At 38.2% G+C, this 27068-nt stretch overlaps 2 protein-coding genes across 2 annotated transcripts; one reads left to right on the top strand and one right to left on the bottom strand.

Annotated features, from left to right (window-relative positions):
• The first annotated feature begins 1028 nt into the window (after positions 1-1028).
• Positions 1029-3672, top strand: LOC131150236 (pentatricopeptide repeat-containing protein At5g19020, mitochondrial). Its single transcript, XM_058100841.1, has one exon. The coding sequence runs from the start codon at positions 1148-1150 to the stop codon at positions 3266-3268; it is 2121 nt and encodes a 706-aa protein (XP_057956824.1). The 5' UTR covers positions 1029-1147; the 3' UTR covers positions 3269-3672.
• Positions 3673-4508: 836 nt separating this feature from the next.
• On the bottom strand, positions 4509-25311 carry LOC131150235 (mediator of RNA polymerase II transcription subunit 33A). The gene is made up of 12 exons (XM_058100839.1): positions 24700-25311; positions 23597-23707; positions 21859-22206; positions 21149-21468; positions 20942-21033; positions 19644-20004; positions 17965-18175; positions 8804-8918; positions 8439-8600; positions 6817-7471; positions 6293-6499; positions 4509-5892 (listed from the first exon to the last, which is right to left on the bottom strand). The coding sequence occupies exons 1-12, from the start codon at positions 25305-25307 to the stop codon at positions 4775-4777; spliced, it is 4308 nt and encodes a 1435-aa protein (XP_057956822.1). The 5' UTR covers positions 25308-25311; the 3' UTR covers positions 4509-4774.
• Between the last annotated feature and the right edge of the window lie 1757 nt (positions 25312-27068).

Below are 27068 nucleotides of genomic sequence, written 5' to 3'. Positions count from 1 at the left end.
TGTCAAAATGACCATGGAGTTCGGCCGCCCGAGGACGTTGGAAAAAGTCAGGCTTTGAGTTCGGTCGACCAAGGACACTTAGTTCAAATCGGTTCGGTCGACGAAGTCAAGTCAACACTGTTGACTTTTCAACAATTCAGTTGACCGAGGTGTTTTCAACGTGTTCGGTCGCCCGAAGCCTTTACAAATTAAGGACCTAAGTCTTATGTTTACCCCTAATTACATATGTGATAGGGGGGATTATCCTAAGTGCTTGTGCAAGATCCTAAGGTCTTTCTAAGGACTTTTTGAGCTAATCTTAAAAATTCGGCGTCGATCGACGTGATCCCTAAGGTCCATCTATGATCTTGAGCTTATAGTCTCTACATGCATGATATGCATAAATTATTACAGACTTTGAAATAATTATTACAAACCCAATGAATTGAATATAAATTACAACAATTAAAACACTTTAGGTCTTTATTTTTCCTTTGAGTCATCATATGCCACCATATGATTTTATTAATTGAACATGCACACAAACTTGGTAAACATTAAATACCAATGTATTTGTCATGATCACAATGGGATATGACCCATAAGGTCAACAAAGTACAAATAGATATGTGATGTCATCACGTAGATACAAGGATACTAAAAATCTTTAAGATATAAGACACGACACTACATAATTGCTCAAATTAAAATTATGCAACATATTTAATTTTAATAGTTATATAATGTTACACATAAAAACTCTAATATATACATTTCATAAAAAATATTTAAATTTTCAATGGCATCTTTATAATTGTTAGTTTTTGTTGACTTAATGATTAATTAAAAACAAGTTTTAATTTAAAATAAATCTAAATTTATTATGCACAGGGTAATTTTAATTCCATTATTTTATTTCCAAATTGAATCTTTTAGAAATTAAGTTATTATTTTTCAAAATAATGTTAGAAATTTACTATAATTTTAAAAAAATATTGAAAGAATTTTATCTGTTTTATATAGGGATATATCTTTTATTTAACATTTATAGTATTATTATTCTTATTTATTTTTTAATCACATTGAATTCTTTTAATTCAAACCTCAACCAGCGAAACCTACTTTCATCCGAACACTCTCCGACGAAAGGAGGTGATGATCTCGTCTCATGATCATTTCCCTCAGACCCGGATCGCTCCTTCGCTTTATAATCCTCTCTCCTTCAATTTCACCACCATATCTGAAATGGCTTTCCACTACAGCAATCACAACTTCTCCTCCTCAGCTACTGCCCCCAGAAGACCAACTCCGTCTGTTCTTCAATGGCTTCAACGATCGCAAACAAAACTCGGATTTCGAGCTTGCCCTTGTTACAGCTTTGAAGTCCTGTTCATCCCTCCAGACGGTCTCCCAAGGCCAGCAAATCCATTGCCTCGTCGCCAAGTCCGGCCTTGATTCGAACATTTTTGTGCAGAATAGTTTGATTAACATGTATGCAAAATGTGGGTTGATTGCGGCTGCCCGCTTGATGTTTGATTCATGTTCTGTCTTGGATTCTGTATCTTGTAATATTATGATCACTGGATATGTGAAGTTTGGTCATTTAGATGCTGCCCGCCAGCTGTTTGAGATAATGCCTGGCAAAGGCTGTGTTTCATACACGACCATGATAATGGGTTTGGCTCAGCATGATTGTTGGATTGAAGCAGCCAAGGTTTTTAAGGATATGAGGTATGCTGGTGTGACCCCAAATGAGGTGACAATGGCAAGCGTTATCTCGGCTTACTCACATATAGGTGTGATATGTGATGGTCGAATGCTCCATGCTATGGTAGCTAAATTGGGGCTTGAAGAGTTTGTTCTTGTTTCAACTAATTTGGTGCATATGTATTGCCTTTGTTCTGGTTTGGAGGATGCAAGGATCTTATTTGATGTCATGCCAGAGCGTAATATAGTTTCTTGGAATGTAATGCTAAATGGGTATTCAAAGGAAGGACGTATCAATTTGGCTAGAGACTTGTTTGAGAGGATTCCCATGAAAGATGTTGTTTCATGGGGTACAATGATTGATGGCTATGTGCAAGCAGAGAGATTAAGGGAAGCTTTGACTATGTATTCGGCAATGCTATGCACTGGGTTAGGACCAAATGAAGTTATGGTTGTAGATTTGATTTCAGCTTGCGGGCATTCAATGGCAGTCAGTGAGGGTCAGCAGCTTCATGGTGTGATCATAAGAAGGGGCTTTGATGGTAATGATTTCATTCAATCAACAATAATCCATTTTTATGCAGCTTGCTACAAGATCAACCTAGCTCATTTGCAATTCGAATTGGGAAGCAAGGATCATCTCTCATCTTGGAATGCACTTATTGCGGGATATATAAGAAATGGAATGATTAACCAGGCAAGGAAAATATTCTGTGAAATGCCTGAAAGAGATGTCTTCTCGTGGAGTGCCATGATTTCTGGTTATGCTCAGATTGAGCAGCCTGATATAACGTTGGAACTCTTCCATGAAATGGTGGCTAGTGGGGTCCAGCCAAACGAAGTTACGATGGTTAGCGTCCTCTCTTCAATTGCCACTCTGGGCTCTTTGAAGGAAGGTTTATGGGCCCATGAATACATATGTAATAATTCCATCCCTCTGAATGACAATTTAGCTGCAGCACTGATTGACATGTATGCCAAATGTGGGAGCATCAACAGAGCACTAGACTTGTTCTATAAAATCCGAGGAAATGTTTCTTCTGTCTCACCGTGGAATGCAATTATATGTGGGCTGGCTATGCATGGACATGCAGATATGTCCCTTCAAATATTTTCTGAGTTGCAACAGGTCCATATTAAACTCAATTCAATCACGTTCATTGGGGTCTTGAGTGCATGTTGCCATGCTGGTTTGGTGGAAGTAGGGGAGCAGCATTTCATGAGCATGAAAAATTTGTACAACATAGATCCAAACATCAAGCATTACGGATGTATGGTGGATCTCTTGGGCAGGGCTGGGCGAGTGGAGGAAGCTGAGGAATTGATTAGAAGCATGCCCATGGAGGCAGACGTGGTTATATGGGGCACGTTGTTGGCAGCTTGCAGAAAGCATGGGAATGTGGAAATAGGCGAGAGAGCTGCAGAGAGTTTGTCTAGGTTGGATACATCTCATGGAGCGGGTAGAGTTCTTTTATCTAACATATACGCAGATGCAGGGAGGTGGGATGATGCATTTCTGGTGAGGAAAGCCATGCAAAGTCAGAGAATGCAGAGATTATCTGGTTGCAGTGGAGTTGTATGATATGGTAATGAGCTTCTTCTACAAATGTTGAGAGTTCTGATCGACTGGAGTATGCAGATAGCTATTTCATCTGGGCAAAACATTGACTATTGAAAGATGGACTTCAAATTTTTGAAGAACTAATTTTTTGAATTTTAAAAAGCAATGAAGTACTCTCTCTCTCTCTCTCTCTCTCTGCCTTCCCCCTATTTGATTTGTCCCATCTGAGGGTTCAGCTAATTTTTAGTGCCTTTTTTTTATCAAATGGGCTATGGATGGTCAAATTTGTGCCAGCTATATCCATGGAAGTAATTTGGCTATGTCATTTTGATATGGAAATGGTGGTCAATACTGGATAAATTTTGTAATATTTTTTTGGAGTGGTGTTCATTAATCTGTGAAATGATAATTGTTCTTTTGATGAATCTCTCGGCTCTACATTTTCTATACAACGTCATACATTTCTGGCATACTTTGCTGTCATTTTAGAAACTTAAGCTACAATTACATTTCTGGCATACTTCGCAGTCATTTTAGAAGGATGTATATTCTCAAGAATAGACCACTCATAATATAAGAATTTCCTTACAAAAGAAGATGTGTTGTAATCATAATGCAAATGACTTCAAAAAATTTTGTATATTCATTATGTGTAATAGACAATAAATGATTATTTTCAAATTTTACTGTATAAATGCCTATTCCATGTTGGATAGAATACACAAAGCTCAAGATTTTACATGAATATACATTCCAGAAACCAAATGGAACGTCCACACAAACAGGAATTGAAAACTTCATTTGCGGAGTACAAAGTTTTGGCTGGCTGAACTCAAAAGATCCTTACCTACGTGATTTTGGATTAAATGAATTTTGTGGATTTGGACAAAATTTAATAAAAAACTGTATTGAATTTAATACAAGTTCAAGGTTTTACATGACTAGACATTTCATAAATCAAATAGAACCTTAGCCATTGTCCGATAAACTGGAAGACAAAAAGGCTATAGTTCCCACAAACAGGAGTACAAAGTCTTTGGCTGGCTGAACTCAAAGATCCTTACTCTATGTGACTTTGGATCAAATAGATTTGTGTGGATTTAGACAAAAATTAATACAAATTTATATTAAATTTTATTCAATTCCACTCAAATTCAAATCTAAGACTCAAAATTTATGCTCCCAGAAGCAGCATTAAAGTAAATCAGCATTCTTACTTTATGAGGATAACCTTGCTAGACTCGCCTCCTTTCAGATATGCTTGAAACTGAAATTGTATAAAGTTGTTTCTGCCTTATCCATAACAGTTTCCACTACAATTTGATGTTTTCATGTTGCATCAACTCAAGAACTTTTTGTACAGAACTTCCCGCTCTTCAGTGAAACAGCTTTTACATTCAAACAAAATTCAGAACCGTAACTACAAAAAAGGCTTACTTCTGCACAGCTTCCCTAACTTAATATACAGCTACATCGAAAAGGAAAAAAATTATGTATTCTACATAAATTTCAGATGGATAAAAAAGTTTACAACTCACTTTCAATTATCAGCTCAGCAGCAGCACCCATTGTACCAACCCCACCAATTCCCAGCAAAGCCAGAGCAAGCTCCCCCTCATTCCACTGCCTCAACCCCCTACTCAGTCTCTTCAACACATTTACGTCAACCTCAAGCACCCAATTGGGTGTGCAACCTACCATCAGGCTCACAAACCCTGACACATAAGCACGCCAAGTAGCCCAATCACAACCAAGGGATATCTTCCCATCAATCGCGCTTGCTAGAAATTCCATGTGGGTCCCAAGGATTTTTAGACGGCGCTTTGATGCTGATGAAGAAGAGTCCACACCCCAGGCAAAAGCTCCACAAAGCACTGCAAAGTACGCGAGTGCATACCCACCAAGCATTGCAACCATCCCTCCTGACCCTTCCCCCTGCTCAGATCTGTGAACACATATAAACCAAGATGGCAACGTTTCTTTCAACAGCGATTGAATCATACTGAAGCCACCAGATAGGCATACTAAAGAAGCCCCAAGTGAAGCAGCAAGTTTCACCCTAGTCATTGCAGTAGCTAGTGAAACCTGCCCATATCTTGTCCTATTCTTGGTCTTCTTCAGCTTCTCTACAGTCTCTCTTGGAACCCCACCACATGCTATCTCTCTCACAGAATGCATCAAGAGAGAAACAATCTCTTCTGTGATGTATACAGTATGTCTAATAGATCGGTAAACGCGCAGATAGAGGATCCCTGGTGCAACAGGAGAAATCCCACCGCAGAAATGGGACCCAAATCCATGGCCAAGAAGGGCACCAACGCCACCATTGCTTGAGATTGGTGTGGCATTCAAGCCTAGCGTGGCAGTGAAGCAACTCCTGAGAAGCTGAACCACTGCATCACTGTTGTGAAGGAAGACAGTACGAGATGCAGAAAAGACAAGGAAGTCACTCCAACGCTTTGCCTTTTGGGTCCATAAAGAAGCCACAATAGGCATGCATGGCCATGGGCAACCTGCTGCGAGGGACTCTAGAGCTGGGCCCGCAAGATTAAGAAAGCGTTCTGAGGCTCTATCAATTTTATAGGTTATGGTGAGGCTCACAAAGGCAGCCAATGGCAGTGGAAGTGTAGCCGGCGAGCTCCCTCCTGCCAAATATATAAGCTCAGTATAATATAGAACTACTTTGAAAAACATTAAATAGTGACCTGCTACACAATGCTAGTTTAACTTCCACAACAACATTCCCCAAGAACTAAAAACATTCCTCACAAAGGAATGCTAATGGGGACTGCTTCCCCAAAAAATAAAGATCTGAGTGCAAATATTTGCATATCTGTTTATTTATATTCTCAAGGCTTCTGACTAGGGACACTAACCTCTAGAGCTCATTGTGTACCAAACAGTGCTACAGTAGTATAGCAGATAGCTATTTCTTATTTTACTAAATCTGTTTAGAACTTTCAAATTCCCCAAAACAATGATGAGGGGTGCAGTAAGGAGGGGGAGGATGAGAGGGGGGGAGAGGGGGGGGGGGGGGTGTTGTACCTGCAGCAAGGCTTGGGACATCAACACCAGTGGCAGCTACGATTTTCTTGATCTGTTCCTCGACATTGGACAGATTAGCAGCAGGACTTGGCCAATCTGTTCCATTCATGAAAACTGGTCTCCAAACACCACGCGTAACTTCAGCTGAGAAGTAACTTACAATGGTTGCCAAAGATGCAGGAAGAAAATCAGCCAACTCTTTAAGCCCTGCAACAATAAAAGGCTTAGATTGCAAGAGAACATATCTAATCAAAGCTAAAAATAATCACAAATTCCCTAAAAAGCAGGAATTACGCTGATCCACACTAACAAACTTTCTTGATCACATTGAATTCCCAAGTGAAATATACGAGGGGTGAAAAAATCTAAATACCCGGTAGGATAGAATTAAAAATATGCTGACCACATCTCAAGGTGAATCTCCAAAAACAGGAAATCTAAAAGGCATATGACATGTTCCCATGTAGTTATGGATGAATATCAAATTACCTAAAGTAAAATAAGGCGCTCAGGGCCAGACTAACCTGTGGCCAGTTCACGAGGTGAGAGTCTTCCATGGGCACAGGCCGTCAGAGCAGCATCAACCACAAAAGGAATAGCTTCTAGGATATTCCATGCAGGTAGATTAGGTCTTATAACATCTTCATTTGCAGTTCCTGATGAACTACTGCTTCCAGAATTTACTGAAGTCAATGATTGGCTTCCTCTATTAATCTTCCTAAACATCATGTTTAGCAGGCTATCAACAATCTGATGGACAGGGTTTCCATGAACTCCAGAGAGAGTTGAAGCTATACATGCTTGGTGTTGGCGATACCACACCTTCAATTTTGGAAATGAGTCCACAAAGATGGGTTGTGGGGATGATGAACTTGCAACAGCAGAGAGTCTCCTTTTATTTCTATCACTATGGGCATTTCCAGAAGATAAAAGATGGGAGTTTCTTATTAATAAGAGGTACTCTGGCGTTCGTTGGGATCCAACTGGGGGTACATCTCCCACAACATGTTCAAGAGGTGGATAATTAAACCTCCACAGCTTTAGAAGAAGAATAAAAGCATTTGAAAACACAGCATGGGCAGATATTTCTTCCCCAGTTGTGAGAGACCATGAAGCATTAGGCACACATGACCCAAAAACCTCACAGATTGGCATCAGGGCACATGCAAGTTGTGGAACCTGGCAACCAAAGTGCAAAAAGCAAACAACATTAGCTCATAGCTGATAGAAATGTCTTCAGTAAGTTTATTACTGTTAAAAAGAAAAGAAAAAGAAATGATGATTAAGAAATAAATAAATAACACTTTCCCTTCTTTTACCAGAACTGCTGTTTTGACTTGAGGCCTAGAAAATGCGCCCACCCAATTCCACTCAGTTGAGGTTCAACTCTTAATTAGACAGGTAATGCACACTTCATAAAAAATACAAAATGGACAGGTAACGCACACTTCTTTTTTCTCTTAAATCTGCCACTCTTATCTATTATAATTTACAGTTTTATTTATTTGGTTGCAGAGAGGATAATGACTTTGACAAAGCACCATTTGGGGGAAAATTACAAGAACCTTTTCACACCATTCTTCTATATCTAAGGTAATATTTTCTCTAGGGATCATAGGCCACTGTGTCATTCATCACCAGCACAAAACACATTTCTTTTGGGCTTTTGGCTGTCTCCCCATCTTTGAAGCTTCTTAAGTTTGAAACATATCTTACCTATGACAGCAGTCTTGTAGGCCTCTATTCTTCTACCCCTCCCACCCCCTCTAATTTAGAAACATGCTCCATCAAGCCTCATCGGCTCATCCTATTGGACATGACTAAAAGAAACCTTTTTCGCAATGTCATATCTGCAGTCTAATCATGGGCAATCAGGTCTTTGTAATAGCCATGAGACACATTCTTTTGGACCTCCCCTTGACCTAAAACCGCCTTCAACTTAAACCATATCATTCATACTGCTGCATTCATTTTTTGCCATTGCACATGGACAATTCATCTCATAACCTGACACAAACTTAGGAAAGAGAGCTAAATATGCACAAAGGATATTGCTTATCTGAGAATATGGGGAAATTTGAAACCAACCATAATATCATTTCTCATTGTAAAATAGAAAATTGGAGTTGGTAAAAGCTGAACATACCAAGCCATGAAGTGAGAAAATCTGAACACAATCGACAGATGCTATTCCAACAATAAGAATGTTCAGCATCGGAGCATAACTTATCAAATGACTGTCACTCCCAGAATAATCTGCAGGAACTGGTGGGGACAACAATCTAGTAATAAAATGAACAGTGTGCTCCTGCAACCATGTGAAGGTAATGTGTTTAAAATAGTTCGGTAAGGTGATTCCTCCAAAAGAAAAAAAAAGATACAAATGAGTAAACCAAGAAATTAGTTATAAAGATTTTGAGCATGTATGAAAGTCTAGTCAAACCATTTCTCTGAGCAGTTGGCATCGAGGAATTGATATACATGAAAAGCATAAAGCTTCTGTCTCAGTACCTGTATGTTCCAGCCGCGAATTAGAGAGGCCCCACAAAGAATAGTAGCAGCAGACATCTTCTCATTGTTGGATCCTCTGACTGCTAGCTCAAATATTTTCTCTAGCTCTGCTAAGCTTCCATCAAATCCATGAGCTTAAATTCAGTTGCTTTATCCTGGGGTAAGTTTACAAAAAAGAGCATCTGATATCCCTGGCTTCAGGAAAGAAAAAGGTGTAACTGAAGTCCAGGCCACAGTTGAGGAAAGTACAAGAGAATCTAAACGCACACATATTGATCATTCTACTTTATTGTATGGATCCTCCAATCCATAGCCAATAAACAGAATGGATCATAACAGTTACCACAAAGGGTGTATACCTGAAGACTGGGTGATGCAGACTAGCAAGAGAAGAAGAGAAAAAAATATAAGAGAGAAAGAGAGGGAGAAAGAAGAAAAAGGAGAGAGAGGGAGAGAGAGAGAGGGAGAGGGAGAGGGAGAGGGAGAATTCGATTGAAATTCAGCTGCACACCAATTGTTCTGAACACACAAAGTTATATCCTACATTATACGGCAAAACTATATTTACAAAAAAAAAAGCATCTGAAATCCCTGGCTTTAGGAAAGAGAAAGGTGTAACTAAAGACCAGGTCACCTTTGAGGAAAGTATAAGAGAATATAAAGTCAACACGTATCAATCATTCTACTTTATTGTATGAATCCTAGGATCCATTGCCAATAAACAGAATGGATCATAAGAGTAGCAACAAAGGGTGCATAACTGAAGAGTGGGTGATGCAGGATAGCAAGAGAAAGAGAGAGAAAAGAGAAGCGAGGGAGAGAGAGAGAGAGAGAGAAGTTTGGTTCAAATTCTGCTGCACAACAACTGCTCCCAGCACACAAAGTTATATCCTGCATTACATGGCAAAACTAATATATACAAAACAACCTCTAAAGAACTAATTACTAAAACAGCCAGCATCCAAATTAAAATAGAACCAATTTCTTGAGCCTACTCCAAAAGTAGGTGTGCTGAATAGGCCACCTAAGCTGCAGTCTGTCACCAGGTCATAGTCAAGGAGGAAAACTGAGGGGATCCAAAAGTCATTTAGATGTCAGTTGCCCTTAGTTCATTACATGGAAGGATCAATCCATTCCCAATAAACAAAATGAATCAGAATGACTAACAATAATAACAAGAAAATGGGTAACCCAACATCTCATAAACAGTTGGATTTCTGAATCGGTCTTGCATTCCACAAACTCCAGCTGACTAGGGTGTTGAACATTTGGTTTACAAAAAAAAAAATTGAAATGATAATTTGATGGACATGCTGAAGAATTCAATTATCTACAAGTTAACCCCATCAATTATCAAACAATCATATCAATCCAACATTGGGCATTTCTCGTGAATGCTAATATTTGTTTACCCATTACAGCAATATGAGAGCATTGCAACATTCCTTAACTAATGGAACTTGATTTGGGTCATTAAAATGTTAAAGAGTAGAGATGATCCCTTGATGGGAATCACCCAAGGGTGTTTTACTTTGTTCCATGAATTTCCAACAACCAAAATGTTGACGCGCAGCGATTTTAATCTTCCAATCAACAAAATAAATAGCACAAAGAACATTCACAGAAAAAATGTAGACGATAGAGTTTACGTGGTTCGGCAAGATTGCCTACGACCACGGAGCGTGCACCTAGAGAAAAATCCATTATGAAACGATGGCAGTACAAGATCTGATCAGACTCTCCCCGATCCCAGATCCCCTGTACACCCCTTCACCTATCAAACCAATGAAGAAAAAATCTTCCTAGAGAGAAAGCCCCCTCTAGCTCTCCTTGCACAAAATGACAAGCAATACACTTTTTTTCTCATGGCTTACAAACATATATATGACACCACACAACCGTTGGATTTAGAGATAATCCAATGGTTGTGATAAAAGCCACAATAAATAAATAAATAAATAAACATATTTTTTAACAATCTCCACCTTGGCTTTTAATCACAGCCAAGCACAACATTCCATCCCCACGCTTTAGGATGCTCTGTCAATAATCAACAAGAGACTACATTAACTAAGTTCAGACAGCGCTTGAACTTAGCTAATGTAACAAGCTTCGTGAGCATATCTACAGCATTTCCATCTGTGTGAATCTTCAATAAATGGAACTTACCACTTTCAACCCAACCTCTAACTGCATGGTACCGCACATCAATATGTTTCGTGCGAGAGTGGTAGACCTGATTCCTTTCCAAGTGGATCGCACTCTGACTATCACAGAATACGTGCAACCTATCCTGCATAACACCAAGTTCCTGAATCAGTCTTGTTAACCACAAAGCCTCCTTACCTGCCTCTGCCAAAGCTATGTATTCAACTTCTGTAGTAGAGAAAGCTGTAGTAGGTTACAACATAGCCTTCCAACTAATGGAACCACCAGCCATGGTAAAAATGAAGCCAGAAATGGACCTCCTCTTATCCAAATCACCTGCATAATCGGAGTCCGCATAACCCTGAACATTACAATCATCAATACTTTCAAACAAGATACCATAATTAGAAGTGCCACGCAAATATCTGAAAATCCATTTCACCACATTCCAATGTATTCTACCTGGATTAGCCATATATTTGCTTACCAAACTAACTGCATATGACAAGTCTGGTCTACTACATACCATAGCATACATCAGACTCCCTACTGCACTGGCATAAGGCACACTAGCCATATCAACTTATCCTCATCAGTAGAAGGTCACAGTTTAGCAGACAACTAAAAATGAGCAGCTAGAAGTGTACTTACCGGTTTAGCCTTATTCATATTAAACCTTTCCAACACCTTCTCAATATACTTACCCTGTGACAACCGTAGCTTTTTCTGTTGTCTGTCCCTCCTGATTTCCATGCCAAGGATCTTTTTAGTTGCACCAAGATCCTTCATCTCAAACTCATCCTGTAACCTGGCTTTCAACACATTCAACTCATCAGTACTATTAAAGGCAATCAACATGTCATCCAAATATAGCATAAGGATCACATATACACCACTATTAAGCAATCTGAAATAAACACAACTGTCATAACTGCTTTTAACATACCCAATCCTCAACATATAAGAATCAAACCTCTTATACCATTGCCTAGGGGATTCCTTTAAACCATAAAGAGACCTATTCAACTTACATACCAGGTGTTCTTTACCTTGTTCCACAAACCCGTCCGATTGCTCCATAAAGATATCTTCCTCCAACTCACCATGAAGGAAAGTTGTCTTTACGTCCATTTGTTCCAGATCTAAATCATGCATGGCAACCAATGCTAACAAGGATCTAATAGAAGCATGCTTAACAACAGGAGAAAAGATTTCATTGTAATCTATACCTTCTTCCTATTTGTATCCTTTTGCTACTAACCTAACCTTATATTTTATCCCATTTGATTCTGAAGTAGGTTCTTTCTTTCTGAAAACCCACTTACAACCAATCAGCTTCCTGTCCTTGGGCTTTTGAACCAACACCCAAGTGTTATTCTTATGAAAGACTCCATCTCCTCAACCATGGCTCCAAGCCAACTATCTCGTTCAGAACCCTGAACTGCTTCCTGAAAATCAAAAGGATCTCCACTACTAGTAATCAAAGCAAATGCAACTAAGTCCTCAAACCCATACCTGACTGGAGGCTTAACATTCCTCCTTTCTCTGCCGGTGGTTAGCCCTGTAGGCTCATGTATATCACTTGTCTGAGAAATTTCCTGAGAAACTGTAGCCCGTCTCACTGTATCCTGTGCAACAAAATCAACAACAGTAGTCTGAGTATTACCCTTACCTGAATTCTGAATATTGTCCAGTTCCACCTGAATAGGTACTCCCGCTGAATCAGACTCCACCTTCTTATCAGCATTCTCCTTCAACATGGCTTCCTCATCGAAGACCACATCCCTGCTAATGACCACCTTCCGTGCCATAAGGTCCCACAACCGGTATCCCTTCACTTCTTCTTGGAAACCAAGAAATACGCACGGTTTGGACTTAGAGTCCAACTTTGATCTTTCCTGTTCCTGCACATGCACATACGATGGACAACCAAATATTCTGAACACAAAGTAATCTATTGGCTTACTTGTCCATACCTCCTCAGGAATCTTTGCGTCAATAGCTGCAGAAGGAGACCTATTTACCAGGTAGCATGTCATACTCATTGCTTCTGCCCAAAATGACTTAGGCAAATTAGCCTGAATCCTCATACATCTTGCCCTCTGTACTAAAGTTCTGTTCATCCTTTCAGTCACCCCATTCTACTATGGCCCATGTGGAACTGTATAGTGCCTAGTGATCCCCTCTTCCTTACAGAAGTCAATTAACTGGTTGTTTTTGTACTCCAGTCCATTGTCAGATCTCAGAAACTTCACTTGTTTTCCTGTTTGTTTTTTTACCTGAGTTTTCCATTCCCTGAACTTACTAAATACCTCACTCCTGTGCTTCAAAAAATACACCCAAACTTTCCTGGAAAAGTCATCAATAAATGAGACAAAATAATAGCACCACGTGAGACTGTACCTGTACTAGACCCCATACAGCTGAATGAATGTACTCTAGCACCTCCTTGCTCGTATACTTTCCTGTTCTGAAACTCACCCTGCGCTGTTTACCAAAAAAACAGTAGTTACAGAACTTAAGCTCACAACAAGAATTACCTCCCAGTAAGTACCACCTGTGTAGCTCTTGCAAACCACGCTCACTCATGTGACCCAGCCTCATATGCCACAAAGTAGTATCTGCAGCTCCACCTGTCACTGTGCTACCCACCAAAGTGTACAAATTGTTCCTTAGATTGTTGACCTGATAGGTCACGCCCAGCTTTGATCATGACAAATACTCTTGGTACTGATGGTTGTACTAAGGCTTGCATGCAGGTTTACTGTGCACTTGTATTCGGACTGAAAGACATACCATGATGGCGTGCGGTGTTCGTGCCACGGAATGAAGAATTTTGTGTTGTATTTGTTATTTCATTTCTTCATTCTGGATGTAATATTATTATGAACTGTACACTCCTATAGTTTGTAATAATTTGCATCATACATAATAGGTAGGTATGCTCAAATCAACCCTAGTTGGGCTTTAGGTACCTACACAGACCTTAGAAAGACCTTAGGGATCACCCTTCGGTCGATCGACGCCGGATTTTTCTAGTAGGATAGAAAGTTCTTAGGTCTCTAAACAAATGCACAAAAAGTCCCCAACATCACTTATTATATCAAGGGAATCAATTCAAGCAAAAATGGACTTAAATTGAAAATCTTGAGAGGGGTCGGGCGACCGAACCCAAGCCGTGTAAAATGGCTCGTGCGACCGAACAAGTCAACATGTTGACTTCATGTTTCGGGCACCCAAACCTATACTGAGCGAATCTTCCCCGGGCATCCGAACCTATGTCAAGTTCCTTTTCAACTACTCAAGCGCCCGAACAATCATGTTCAAAATGGGCTCAGATGATCGAATTGATCAGTTTGGTTAACCGAACTTGGAACCGGGCACCCGAACCTACGAACATTTGGCTACTGACTTTGTTTCAGCCACTCGAGCATAATTTCGGGCACCCGAACTCTTTTAAAATGATTTTCTGAGTGAGTCTGTTCGGGCATCCGAACCTCAAGTCGGGCACTCGAACCTCGTGGGTTAAAATATTTTTTACCGATTTTTTAATGGAGTAAACTGAGTTAATTTTCTTAATGACTTTTAAAACAAATTTAATTATCCCCATTGAGTCCCCAACGGTCAAAAATTTCTCTTTACCTATAAATACCTATTCATTTGTCATATTTAACAAGGATTAACATTTTGATTAAGGCCAAAATTCTCTCAATTTCAAAAATCTCTTTTTAGCCTATACTACTCCCAAACACTCATACACTCCATATTTCTTGATCTTTTAAGTATTGTGAGTATTTCTAAACTGATTGTGCTTAATCTTACTAGCTAGTACTTTCATTTGGTATATTGTTTGATTGATTTTATTTGAGAGTATAGCCTTAAGTTCTTCCACCGATTTTACTTGATAAATCTTGTGTGGGAAGACTTAAAAGATTGGGGTTCTTGCATTGTCATTGCAAGACACCTAAACTTATATTTTTGTGTGCAAAATCCTTTTCAAAAGCTAGTTTTTCAAACACTCCATTGTGTTTTGTATATTGAAATATCTTGTTGAGATTGTTTGAATCAACTTGCTTAGCATATTTGAAACCCTGATCTGATTTGTGTTATTCACATATTGTGTTTCAAATCTTACTTTGATATACACTCTAGATCTAGACTGATAATCTATATTTGATTAAGTGTTTAGCACACATTAGAGGCACTGAGCATTTTTACATATCATAAGTGCTTGCAATATTGCTTGAGTTATACTGGTGTACATATCTGCTTATGAAGAAGTGTATTTCCGTGTACAAAATTTCATACAAATTTGTTGTATTCCAGGCACAGGCCTAAAGAGGGAGACTAGCCTTATTGAATAGTCCCGGACTGGCTTAGACTAGGTTAGGAAAGCTAGGTGTGCCATCCTGGTAAGGCGTGTTGGTTGAGGTCAACCCCTTGAATTGACCTGGTTGTAATCGGTACCACTCCACCCGTTAAGTGAGTCGTAGTGGAATCCTTGTGCTGGTGTAGCCAAGGCAAGGACATAGGCAATTTGGCCGAACCTCGTTAACATATTGTGTGTACTGTTTATCTTTCCGCACTTTTCTATTACTGCACGTGTATGTTTATTTATTGATTGCATAGATTAACCCCAGGATTGAGTAATACTAATGTTAGTGAATTGACCTAGGAAATAAAATTTTTAAATACCAATTCACCCCCATCTTGAGATTGCACCAAAGTTAACACAGATGACCCTTCATTACTACCAGTGAACCTTTAGCCACTTGCAGCACACCATCCCTAATTGAAAAAGAGAAACCATTACTGTCCAAAGAGCCCAAGGAAATCAGATTCTTTTTCAAATCTGGAACATGACTCACATCCCTAATGGTTCTAACCACACCATCAAACATCCTAATTTTGACCGTTCCAATACCAAGAATACCACAGGAAGCATCATTACCCATCAACACCGTCCCTCTGGAGATTGGTTCATAGGAGTCAAACCAATCCCTATATGGACACATATAATATGAGCACGCCGAATCCAAAGTCCAGGTATCGGCTAAGTAACTGGAACCTATAGTAACAGCCAAAAGATCCCCATCAAAAACTGATGAACTGCTCTCCACTACAATAGCCTGCTCAGTCTTCTTCTTGTTCTTTTCCTCTAAATCTCTTTTCCTCCTTAAACAGTCCTTCATATGCCCTTCTTTCCCACAATAAAAACAACCACTCCTCCAGTTCCCATTCTTACCCCTAGACTTGGATCAAGATTTCCCTCGATTCCAATTACCCCTGCTAGAACTCCTGCCCCGTTGTTGGCTAGACTCACCATTAGCCACCAACCCTTCTCTATGTCCTAGATAATCTGGTTTGTGAAAATTCTCACTCTCCAGAATGGCAGTAGTCACCTCATCAACTGTAAGAGTCTCCTTACCTAGCAGTAGTGTGGTTTTCAAAGCATCCAGTGAACTGGGAAGCGAATACAATAGAATCAATGCTTTATCTTCCTCCTCAATTTTTACCTCAATACACAACTACTGCGTGATTATCTTATTGAAATAATTGAGGTAGTCTCTGACTTCTGTGCCCTCAGTCATCCTCAACTGATACAACTGTTTCTTCAAATACAGTCTATTAACTAAAGACTTGAACATATAAATATTCTCTAATTTTTTCCAAAGTTCAGCTGGTGATGTTTCATTCAACACACTATATTTAATTCCTGGAGCTAAACTTAAGCGAATGGTACTTACCACTTTCATTTCCAGCTCCTCCCACTGATCATCTGACATGGTCTCTGGCTTCTTATCTTTCCCATACAGTGCCTTAATCAGTCCATGTTGGACCAACACATCTTTCAAAGTGCTCTGCTACAAACTGAAATTATTTTTCCATTAAAGGGCTCCACCTCGAACTTGGCAGTCGAAGTACTCACCATTTGAAAAAAAAAATTTCTTTCTCCTTTTTTTTTCTCTCCTCTAATGTCAACACCTGTCAGGATGACGTCAACGCTCCACGAGGAGGATCCGTGCCTCAACCCAACCCGTTCTGCTCAACTCGGATCCCTAATCCACTGCACGTGCGACCCGCACGTGTTCTAGCCGACCCAGATGCTGACCCGCACCTTGACCCGGTGGGTTTTGCTTGGATCCGACCCGCAGCCCAACCTCTTGACCCGCGTGTCAACCCGTTGCGTTCCGTACCCGACCCGATTTTGAATTCGGGTCTGTCACCCAATTTTGACACTATTCATCATGTTCTTCATCCGCAAATTTTTATTTTTTTTTCCACGCCTTCAATTGAAAAAATTCCGGCATAATTTTCCGGCACCTGATCTAATCCGCGTACCTCAATCTGATTTTTCAATTGAAAAATTCCGGAATAATTTTCCAACACCTGATCTGAATCCGCGTTCCTCAATCCGATCTGTACGAATCACTCTAATCTTGAGCACTCCAACGGAAAAACTATCCAAAAAATTTCTTTCGATCTGATCTAATTTGTCAGATCTGCACCCAATCGAAACCGTGTTGTGATACCACTTGTTGATGCACAGCGATTTTAATCTTCCGATCAACAAAATAAATAGCACAAAGAACATTCACAGAAAAATGTAGACGAGAGATTTTACGGGGTTCGGCAAGATTGCCTACGTCCACAGAGCGTGCACCTGGAGAAAAATCCACTATGAAACGATGGCAGTACAAGATCTAATTAGACTCTCCCCGATCCCAAATCCCCTGTACACCCCTTCACCTGTCAAACCAGTGAAGAAAAAATCTTCCTAGAGAGAAAGCCCCCTTTAGCTCTCCTTGCACAAAATGACAAGCAATACACTCTTTTTCCCATGGCTTACAAACATATATATGACACCACACAACCGTTGGATTTAGAGACGATCCAATGGCTGTGATAAAAGCCACAATAAATAAATAAATAAATAACATATTTTTTAACAAAAAATAATATCATGGATTAATTAATTAAATGAAATTTGAGAGGCGTAAGTGTGAGCTCACCTTGAAGCTGGAGTCAAAACCAAAGCATTTATCATTAGTGGAGTAAGGGGGGCTCCTTTTATGAATGATGACCAACTGGGAACTTGAGCAGGCATACTATGAGGTAGTTGGTTTATGCGTCCATTCACATAGCCTGGCCAGAAATATGCTGATGTATCAAGTAGATTTCTGGCGATACAAGCCTCAACTATCAGATGGCGGATGTTTCCAGCTGCAAAGTAGGAAAAGATCAATTAACAATTATGGTCAAAAAGAAAGGGAGTGAAAAAAAAAAAAAACATCTTTGCTGTGCCATATGAAGAAACAACAGCATTGGGCAAAGAGCTTAAGCTACTGATCAGCAAGATGACGAGAACAGAATACTAATAGGGGGCATACCAATAAGACACAGTACAAAGCATCCAAAGAAGAGAATGGGTTTGTCTATTCACCTTTTTCCTTTTTTTTATGCAGAGGGAACGGGCTCACTTACAAGAATCAGCTTTGCTTTTCATTGCACTTTATTTTCAAACACATTTTGAACATTAATATATCTATTGATTTTAAGAGTAAACCTTGGCTTAACAGCAAGGGTGTTACACTTAGTCTTTAAGGTCATAGGTTCAAGTCATGGAAACAACTTCCCATGTGGAGGCAAGGTTGTGCACTTATGCCCTCCCGATACCCCCACAATGGCGTCAGAACCTTGTCCACTATGAGTTGTGTTTTTAAAATATATATATCTTAATTTTATGGAAATTTGCATGACAGATTAGGTTAATGCATCAACATTATAGTAAACTATTGCCATAATTTAGCCTAGCCTATTGGATTGACCCTTTATGTTTCTTCTTCGTCTGTTCATTTGTGGACCTATTTATCATCCATGCAGGTCCTTCAAAATCAAATAAAGAATCCTCTTCTGAAGGTCAGATCGGTAGTTCCATATGACAAACACCACTAAGGAAATACTACTATATTTTGCATCAATCTTCTCATACTACTTGAAATCTCTGACAACTTGTTTTCTACTTTGGAGATGTTTAAAATATCAAGAAGATTTTATTCTAATCTTCCTTGTAAGAGGGAGACACAGGGCTCTGGAGATCCTAGTCTGGTGCAAAAGTTGCCCCCAGCGGCCTTCAACCATTGATGCCAGAGGCCAAGCACTGCACACTAAGATAAAGAAAAATATGGTGAAGCATGCCAAGTTTAAAGGTATGATCAAAGAAACTGAATTATGGCACAGGAGAATTTAAGGCCCTATTTGTATCAAGGATTTTGTTTGAAAAAAGGAAAGGAAAATAAAAAGAAAATGCATTTCCCTTTCTATTTTCTCTCTACATCAAAAAGCATTAAAAAAATAAAATTTTACTCAAATATGATTAAAAATTACGAAAAAAAATAAATGTTAATAATGTGAAAAATCAAAATTATTCATCGATTTTACTATATATATATTTTCATTCTCACTTTCTTTGATAACCAAGCATGAAAAACTAGATTCCTTTATATTTTCCTTTCCTCTCCCTCACAATTTTCCAGTTCCAAGCAGACCCTTAGAAAACACTAACTCCAATTACCATGTATGAGATGACATTTATCACAAATTATAATTTTACACCAATCAGAACTTTCTCCAAACTGAAATTTTTCACAGAAGTTCTTTTGAGGATGAAAGATAGTCAATCTATACTTACAACAGTCAATAGGCATGTCTTTCATGCCAACGCACTCAAAATAACCATTCCCAACATTGACGCCTGAAACAAACATCATTGCTTTCGCAGCAGCCTGATTGGCTGCAGAAATAATGGATTGAGGTGGAATCAACAAGCCCTGATAATCTCCCAGTATCTGTAAGCTGGAGACCAAATCTATACGTCGCTTTCCTGGGACCTGCTTTTCTTTCCAGCAATTGGTGGAGCCACATTCTGTTTCGTTAATTAGTGCACTTTCCTCTTCCTCAATAAGATCAGCTACCACAAGAATTGTAATAGAGAGTAACATGCACAAGCGAGTATCAAGGTGAGGCACGGGGCCCTCAATGGGATCTCTCTCCTAGCAATTAATTGAGAAAGAAAAATCATCCAGTGTAATTTACAGAAAAATTACAATATACGACAACACATTGAAACCTAGAGAATGATGCCCCTCATATTCTGGTCATCCAGTTTATCATGACAGCACAATGGCTACCAAGCAGAAGGTGAATCAAGACAAGTATGGCATATCTAACGAACCAAGTCATGAACCACTTTCTGGAATTACTAATTGAAGAGAGTCTGCAGTCAGTTTTTAATCAGATGGATGTGACGCAGTGATCCATTTCGATTTTCCTATTCCTCAACGTTCACCAAATAAAAAGCAACCTTCATTTGACATATGAAATATTAGCACAACTCTCCTCCCTTCTCCCCAGGTTGCTTCCCCATCTTTAAGATCAGCATCAAGACTCAAGATAAAAGTTAAACCAACAATCCTAATCCTAGTTGACATTGGAAGAAATTCAAAATACTCAGTGAAATAACCATTTATTCAAGATTGTTTTCAGTCAGCTTTTGATCAGATGGATGACAAACATTGATCTGTTTCAGTTTCCTCCCCAGTGATCACCACATAAAAATTAACTTTTATTAAACATTTGAAATATTAGCACCATCCATTCCCTTCTCCCAAGGCCCTTCCCAACTTTAAGATTGACACCAAAATTCAACATAAATCTTTGTCAAGATGGAAAAAAGATATTTAAATATTCAGTGAAAATACTGAAAATTTTCAGTGAAACCTTCTAAAAAACTAATTTTCTGAACCTGGAGATAACTTGGGCCAAAGCGTAATTCCAACACTAAGACTGCTAAATTTGAAGCTGGTTTGAGACTGAAGGACCAAATAACTGAGAGGTGTGGGAGCATCAGCCAGGACTCCAAGGAAGTATTATAATTTTATCTTCTGAAAATATAACAGGGGTTTGTATCTACAGGAAAAAAGTACTAACCCTTTGAACAAGACGGAGAGCTGCAATCCAAAGACCTAAAAAGGTGTCGTGCCAGCTAGTGCCATTAATTGCTTGAAGGGCCTTTATCAAACCTGTACAATACAAAACCATAAATTATCATTCTAAAGTACACAGCTTTACAAGTACTAAAATTGTAAAATCTGGTCACTATGAAATTTTGAAAATAAGAACAAAAATTGAAATTACCCGTAATAATTTCAATGGCACTTGTTGCAGGAACTAGTGATCCATCCATTGCATCCTCTAAAACCAGATCAAGGGGAAGCCAGAAAGCAGAACTTGCAGCACCATGACAGAGGATAGCAGAAGAAGCAAGAGATCCAAAAGCCATAACTGCATGGAATTTTTGCAATGAACTTGTTTTGCATTCCCAAGACAAGACTGTGCCAATTTTTGACATTGCCTCCGCAAGAGCCTCAGGTGTTACAAAGTTTGAGCTTCTCAATGCTGATGAATTTGTAACAAGCAATTGCAATTGTTGCGTGAAAACCATCCAGTGCGTAGGCCTGACAATGTGGCAAGGATGTGAAAACTAAATGTCTTCCATTCAAGCCAAAGACCAAGGAAGACATTGGCTACAATATAAAGAAAAGACACAATGCCTTTAATTAACACAAATGATATGACAAAGCAAGAACATGTAGCCAACCGGCTGGCAACATGGCTGAGACAAGGCTTCATTGCGTGCGACTCAAGTTTGCATTCAGTAAATACGTGTTTTTCAAGTTCAAATGAAATTCAGTTTCTTATTAGCCATAACATTCTTCCTAAAATCGCTGTATCTACTCAAATGGCAATGAACAAAAAATAATGGTTACAGCTTGCTTCCACCTACTCAAAATTAAGTAGATTGCATGAATTTTGAGAAGCAATTATTAAAGACATATAGTTCTCACATGTTTTGGCGTGCCAAGTAGAGAATCTTGGAAGTTGATTTATTTTGCAGAAATTGGCCAACTATCTCAATGGCCATCACTGTATTCATTTGCTCTAACCTTTCATGATAATCAGTCCTCTTCTCATCATAATTATCATTATTGTCTAATTCCATGTCTTGAGGCCTGGTTGCCCATCTAGACTTCTTTTCTGTGGTAAGTTCGAGCAACCCCTCATCATCTAACGATGCATCAAGTAATTGCCATAGGATTGAAAAGATAAATTCAACCATAAAAACTCCAGGTTCACTTGCTTGTAGACCATATATTAAGGAAAGATGAAGAACAGCGTCAATTGACTTCAAGACCCTGTAGAAGAAAATAGGAAGCCAAAAAAAAAAATCAATGACCTTAATTAGCTAAAATATCTATTGAAAAAAAAAGAAGTCAATTTTCATATCTATGGCAACAACACCAACTTCATGTTCAAGCACATAGAGAACAAAAATTAACATTATTATACTTTAAAATATTGTTAGAATAATTGCTGACTGTTTCACTTGACTTTTATTGTATTTACACACATTATATTAACAATTGAAACACTTCAAAAAATAAGAAGTAAAGAGATTGAATGTACCTAAATTGTGAGAACTTGCATTTTTGGTACCAGATGAGAAGCCTGTTTGATGCAGCTTTTAACTGAAAGTGATTTTAGAGCATAAATTGCTTATAAGCTAACCTTCTTATAGAGCTGAAAAAGTGTTCTTTATCCTAAAATTAGCTCTGGAGAATGCTTTGACAGCCAAAATTGATCTAAATGTGATTTATCAACCTGATTGAAGACTAGGCTAAGAATAGTTTTGCACTATGAAATCACTTTCTTTAAAAGCTGCCCCAAACAAGCACTAGGACCGGCAACAAATATAGCAAATACGTATATTAGAGATACTTTTGGTAAATATGAAATTGAAATATTGGTATTGTAAATCTAGAATTAGATAACCCACTGGTTGATGCATGCAAGATGCATTACACTCTTAGGATAAATATACCCGCTGGGCAATCTCCAGCATTTGCTTCTTTAATACTTTTTTGCAATTTAGCACTCTAAAACGGATTATTTATTTATTTTCTTATGAATTGGTTAGAATCATCAACCCCTCCTGCTTATTCAATTTCATATTTGCAAAATCATGTTTACAAGGTGATTTATAGGCTGTTAAACGCTGAAGATTGAGCACTAACTTTACAACCTAGTGAAAGACTTAAAAATCCAGGCACATAACCTCATGGGATTCTTTAATAATGACAATACTACTATAGTAAAAACAGAACATGGGGAAAGCATGGTAATGTGGCATTTGTTCAAAAGCCAAATTTTGAGCCAAAATATTTAAAAAATAATCAAAGTGTTAAGGTATTGTTTGGGTTGACTCTAAAGTTAAAATTTTTGCTTTTAACGGCAACAAAAGTAATTTCAAAAATCAAACCAAATGACGTCCATCATAGTAAAGCAAGCATTGCATCCCAAAATTATATAGATTGCCTAACTTCCACAGAAGCCAAAGCACTAAGAGAGCCTACTTAGGTTGAGCAGCAACCAAGGTTGTGACTAAGCAGCACTCTTTAAAGTAATTGCCAAGTCTACAATTATGCGAGCCAAAAAAGTAATAGGAACACAATTAATATGGAACATATCATTATATCAATAGCCATATTCTTCTTGTAAGAATATAACACAAGAGCAAAGCCGCACTGTGGATAAGTTGGTGCACTCATTTGGCATTTAAATGCAAAAGCATGTCTCTTGAGGAGTTCCATATAAATCCTGTATGCAACTGGCTCCAATTGTCGATTTGGAATGACCCTGTAGAAATAGAACAATAAAGGTCACAATGATGCACCATGAAGAGAGTAGAACTACCAGGTAAGAACGGCACATTCCACGAGGAACTTGCTGAGTATTTGATAGAGAAAATTTTACAATGATTTTGAGTGCAAAACTTAATGAAGACAGCAATGCATATGAAGCAACGAAATTGCTGATAAACTGAAAAACAAGAAGGGCGCCAAATGAAATATGGTGAATCCCCACATCAAAACAACGAGAACAATTATAACAAACATGGAATTGGTTCTCATCCAGCATCTTATACATAAAATCAATGAATGTACAACTGATCCTAATGCCAACTGGAACTCGCAACAAATGAGCTACTGCTATAAGATAAGAAAACGAAAAATAGAAGCATGTGGTTGCCTATCAGCATAGCACCAGAATAGCCCACAAATCAAAAACATTTACAGGATAAGTAAAATTAAGAATATCCATCAGTGAATTAAATCAAAGGATTAAAGAAAGTGATCCCAAAGTTCAAAATTCTGCAGCATGCAAAGAATAATAAGGCTCAGCTTGATTGCCAACCAACTCAAAGTTATGAATCCTTCCTGAAAATCTTTCAGGACCTGAAACTCCATTCAACTGAGCCAGATAAGATTGCTTCCATTAATTGGCTCTTCCATTTGGAGAGAAAAAAAGCCATAATAATAATAATAATATCAAAATTTATTTTTCTTTTCTCCAATTTCAGAATGGTCAAAAGAAAAGTATGCCGTCTCGAGGGGGATAAAAACACTTTTAACTCAATAATTGATATGTGTGCAATATTAAAATAAAATAAAATAAAATAAACCAATATGAACACATTAAGATAGAACTTTCAAAGCATCTCCAATACCAAACAACTAAAATTTCCAAAAATGCCAACTTTGAATCAAATAACCCAGAACAGAACCATTAAATTGAGACCCAAAAAAAGGGAAACCTTCAAATGCGAAACGCAAAAGCAGAAACAGTACCTGGTAGAGAGCAGAGCTATGACGAGCATGGGAGGCACGATCTTCATCGACAACGCCTTCTCAAGAAACTTCCAAGCAATTGGGACGTTGTTTTCCCAACAAATGTACGAAACCAAAAGGTTGGCGAGCTCCGGCGACGGCAAAGACACGCCCGCAGAGCTCAAATTCGACGAGAGCTGAAGTGCCCACAACAAAGGGTCACTGCGCTTTTCTTGGGCCATCTTGGTCAACTCTAGGACAACGTCCCAGAAGCTGCCCTGCACCGAAACCGCCATTGCTGGCGTCAGATCAACTCTCATACACACGCAGAAAGAGAGAGCAAGAGAGAGAGAGCAAAGCGTGGAGCTTGGTGCATGGAACTTAGAAGAAAACAGAGGCAGTGGGAGTTCTGGAAATTGGAATGTATTCTTCTTTTTTACTTGTTCTTCCTCTGTTTCCGAGTCGCATAAAAGGAAGAGGGACGAAAGTAAACATGGGTGAGGGCTGGCCAGTAGTGGGATTAGTATATTAGATTGGGAACTTGGGGTCGCTATAAAATAATACAAAACTTGTTTTTTTAAATTATAATTGTGGAGGGGGAGCAATAATGCAATTGCTCTCAAAGTCATCCTTGTAATTAGAGTTTAATCTGTTAGAAAACGTTTTAAATTAAGAAATCGTTCATGGAAGTAATTACAACCGTCCAATTTTGAGATATGTATAAAAAGTTATCCTACATTAGAAAAGTTATAGAAAAAAAAATAATGTCTAATTATAATTAGGTGTCAAGGAGTGTGGATTATGGCCTTAATTATTTTTCTTAGCAAAAAAATGATGCATGGATAATTTCAAAGCAAGCTTGAGCACGTAGATGTATCGTGAAATATAAATTTAATTTCAAAGATACTAAAGTTGTACTTAAAGTGTTGTCATGGTCTTATGGTAGAATTTGGATGATTATTACGTTAACCTCTCATTATGATTATTTAGACCCTTGAAAGGTTTCTTTGTTGTTGAAAGAGAATGTGATGGAAAGAAAAGCTAATTAGCTTAGGAGAAGACACCAGGCGAGCGCCCTATTAGCCTCAATGTCTTATCAAATTTTAGAGTGTAATATCCTAAGGAAATCTTAGAGTTGGGCTTTTGTGTGAGATTAAAGCTAGCTTCAGGGTGATCTATTAGAGAATGGTATCATGTGTCACTCTTGATTCGAAAGTTGGGGAAGGCATTACGATGTTTATTAGTCAAACTGTGTCCAAAAACGCTAGTGTGAAAATGTGTATCATTATTACCTTACATTTATTCCATTTACATCCAGCTTGGGTTGGATCAAGCGAGGTGCATGCAAACCCCTAATCTAACTCATATATTGTTCAAATTTGTCTACTTGGGTGGGGTCAATTCAATTTGGGTGAGTTGAATGGTCCTCGTAAATATACATATGAGCCCTTGGATTTATACTTGAGCATCACTTTCTTACTTTAATCATATAATCGATTGATCATGAACCTTTATGTGTTCGTCAAGTAGTGTACGATGTTACTTCCTCAAACTTTAGTTTGTGGGTGGTTGGTGGCACCTATGCTTACATGAGGATTATATTATGCAAATAAGAGTATATGCTTCTTAAATGTGAGTACTATACACTTAGTGTTGGAGTCATATTTCTATTTGCGACCGTCTCAGTTAGCCAAGGGGTTGTAATTATAATATTAATACTTGAACATTGATTGAATCCATAAGTGTTTCCTCTTACTAATGAGTGAGTACAAGTGGATAAGACTTATTCAATGTTTGGAGAGGACTTGGATTTAGAGTTGTATTAGATTTGGATAATATGTAATACAAAATTGTATTAAAATTCATTTAAACTCACCTAAATCCAAATTTAACCTTCGAAATTCATACTCTCGAACGTAATGTTAGTATACTCTTCTTATCATATATGAATATTTAGTCACATATTTAACAAATCAAGGCAAAGGTGATTCTTTTGACCTTAAGGCACAGCCATCATATGGCACATAATATGAATAGTGAAATTATACTACCAATACATTGTCCCACTCTAATTGAGCATTTTACACATTTGCTATGTGCAAAGGTTGCGTCGATCTTCAACCTATTTATTTTGGGTCAACCTTTTTTATTAATAATATGAATTATTGTAAATTATTCAGACTTTAGATTAAATAACAAATTATTAAAAGGAGTCTTAGTTTAGATTTATACATGCACCACTCTAGGATCATCTACGGATTATTAACTTATTTTAGGTTGGTAGGGATACAGTTGTTCAAAGAATTTTTTTTTTAATTTTTTATCTAAAGGCTTGTGCATGTACATACATACATACATATATATATATACATACATATATATATATATAT

This window comes from Malania oleifera, chromosome 3 (genome assembly GCF_029873635.1).
Source record: "Malania oleifera isolate guangnan ecotype guangnan chromosome 3, ASM2987363v1, whole genome shotgun sequence".
Taxonomy (NCBI): Eukaryota; Viridiplantae; Streptophyta; class Magnoliopsida; order Santalales; family Ximeniaceae; genus Malania; species Malania oleifera.
This window is presented reverse-complemented; position numbering and strand designations above follow the sequence as displayed.

Excerpts from the sequence above, each read along its gene's own strand:
- LOC131150236 (XM_058100841.1), top strand. The coding sequence starts at position 1,148 with ATGATCATTTCCCTCAGACCCGGATCGCTCCTTCGCTTTATAATCCTC.
- LOC131150235 (XM_058100839.1), bottom strand. The coding sequence starts at position 25,307 with ATGACTTTGAGAGCAATTGCATTATTGCTCCCCCTCCACAATTATAAT. Across the intron at positions 22,207-23,596 it reads AGTGCACCAACTTATCCACA|GGTCTTGAAGTCAATTGACG; the intron begins GTGCGGCTTTGC and ends TTTCTTCTACAG. Across the intron at positions 6,500-6,816 it reads ACCTCGTGAACTGGCCACAG|GGCTTAAAGAGTTGGCTGAT; the intron begins GTTAGTCTGGCC and ends TTATTGTTGCAG.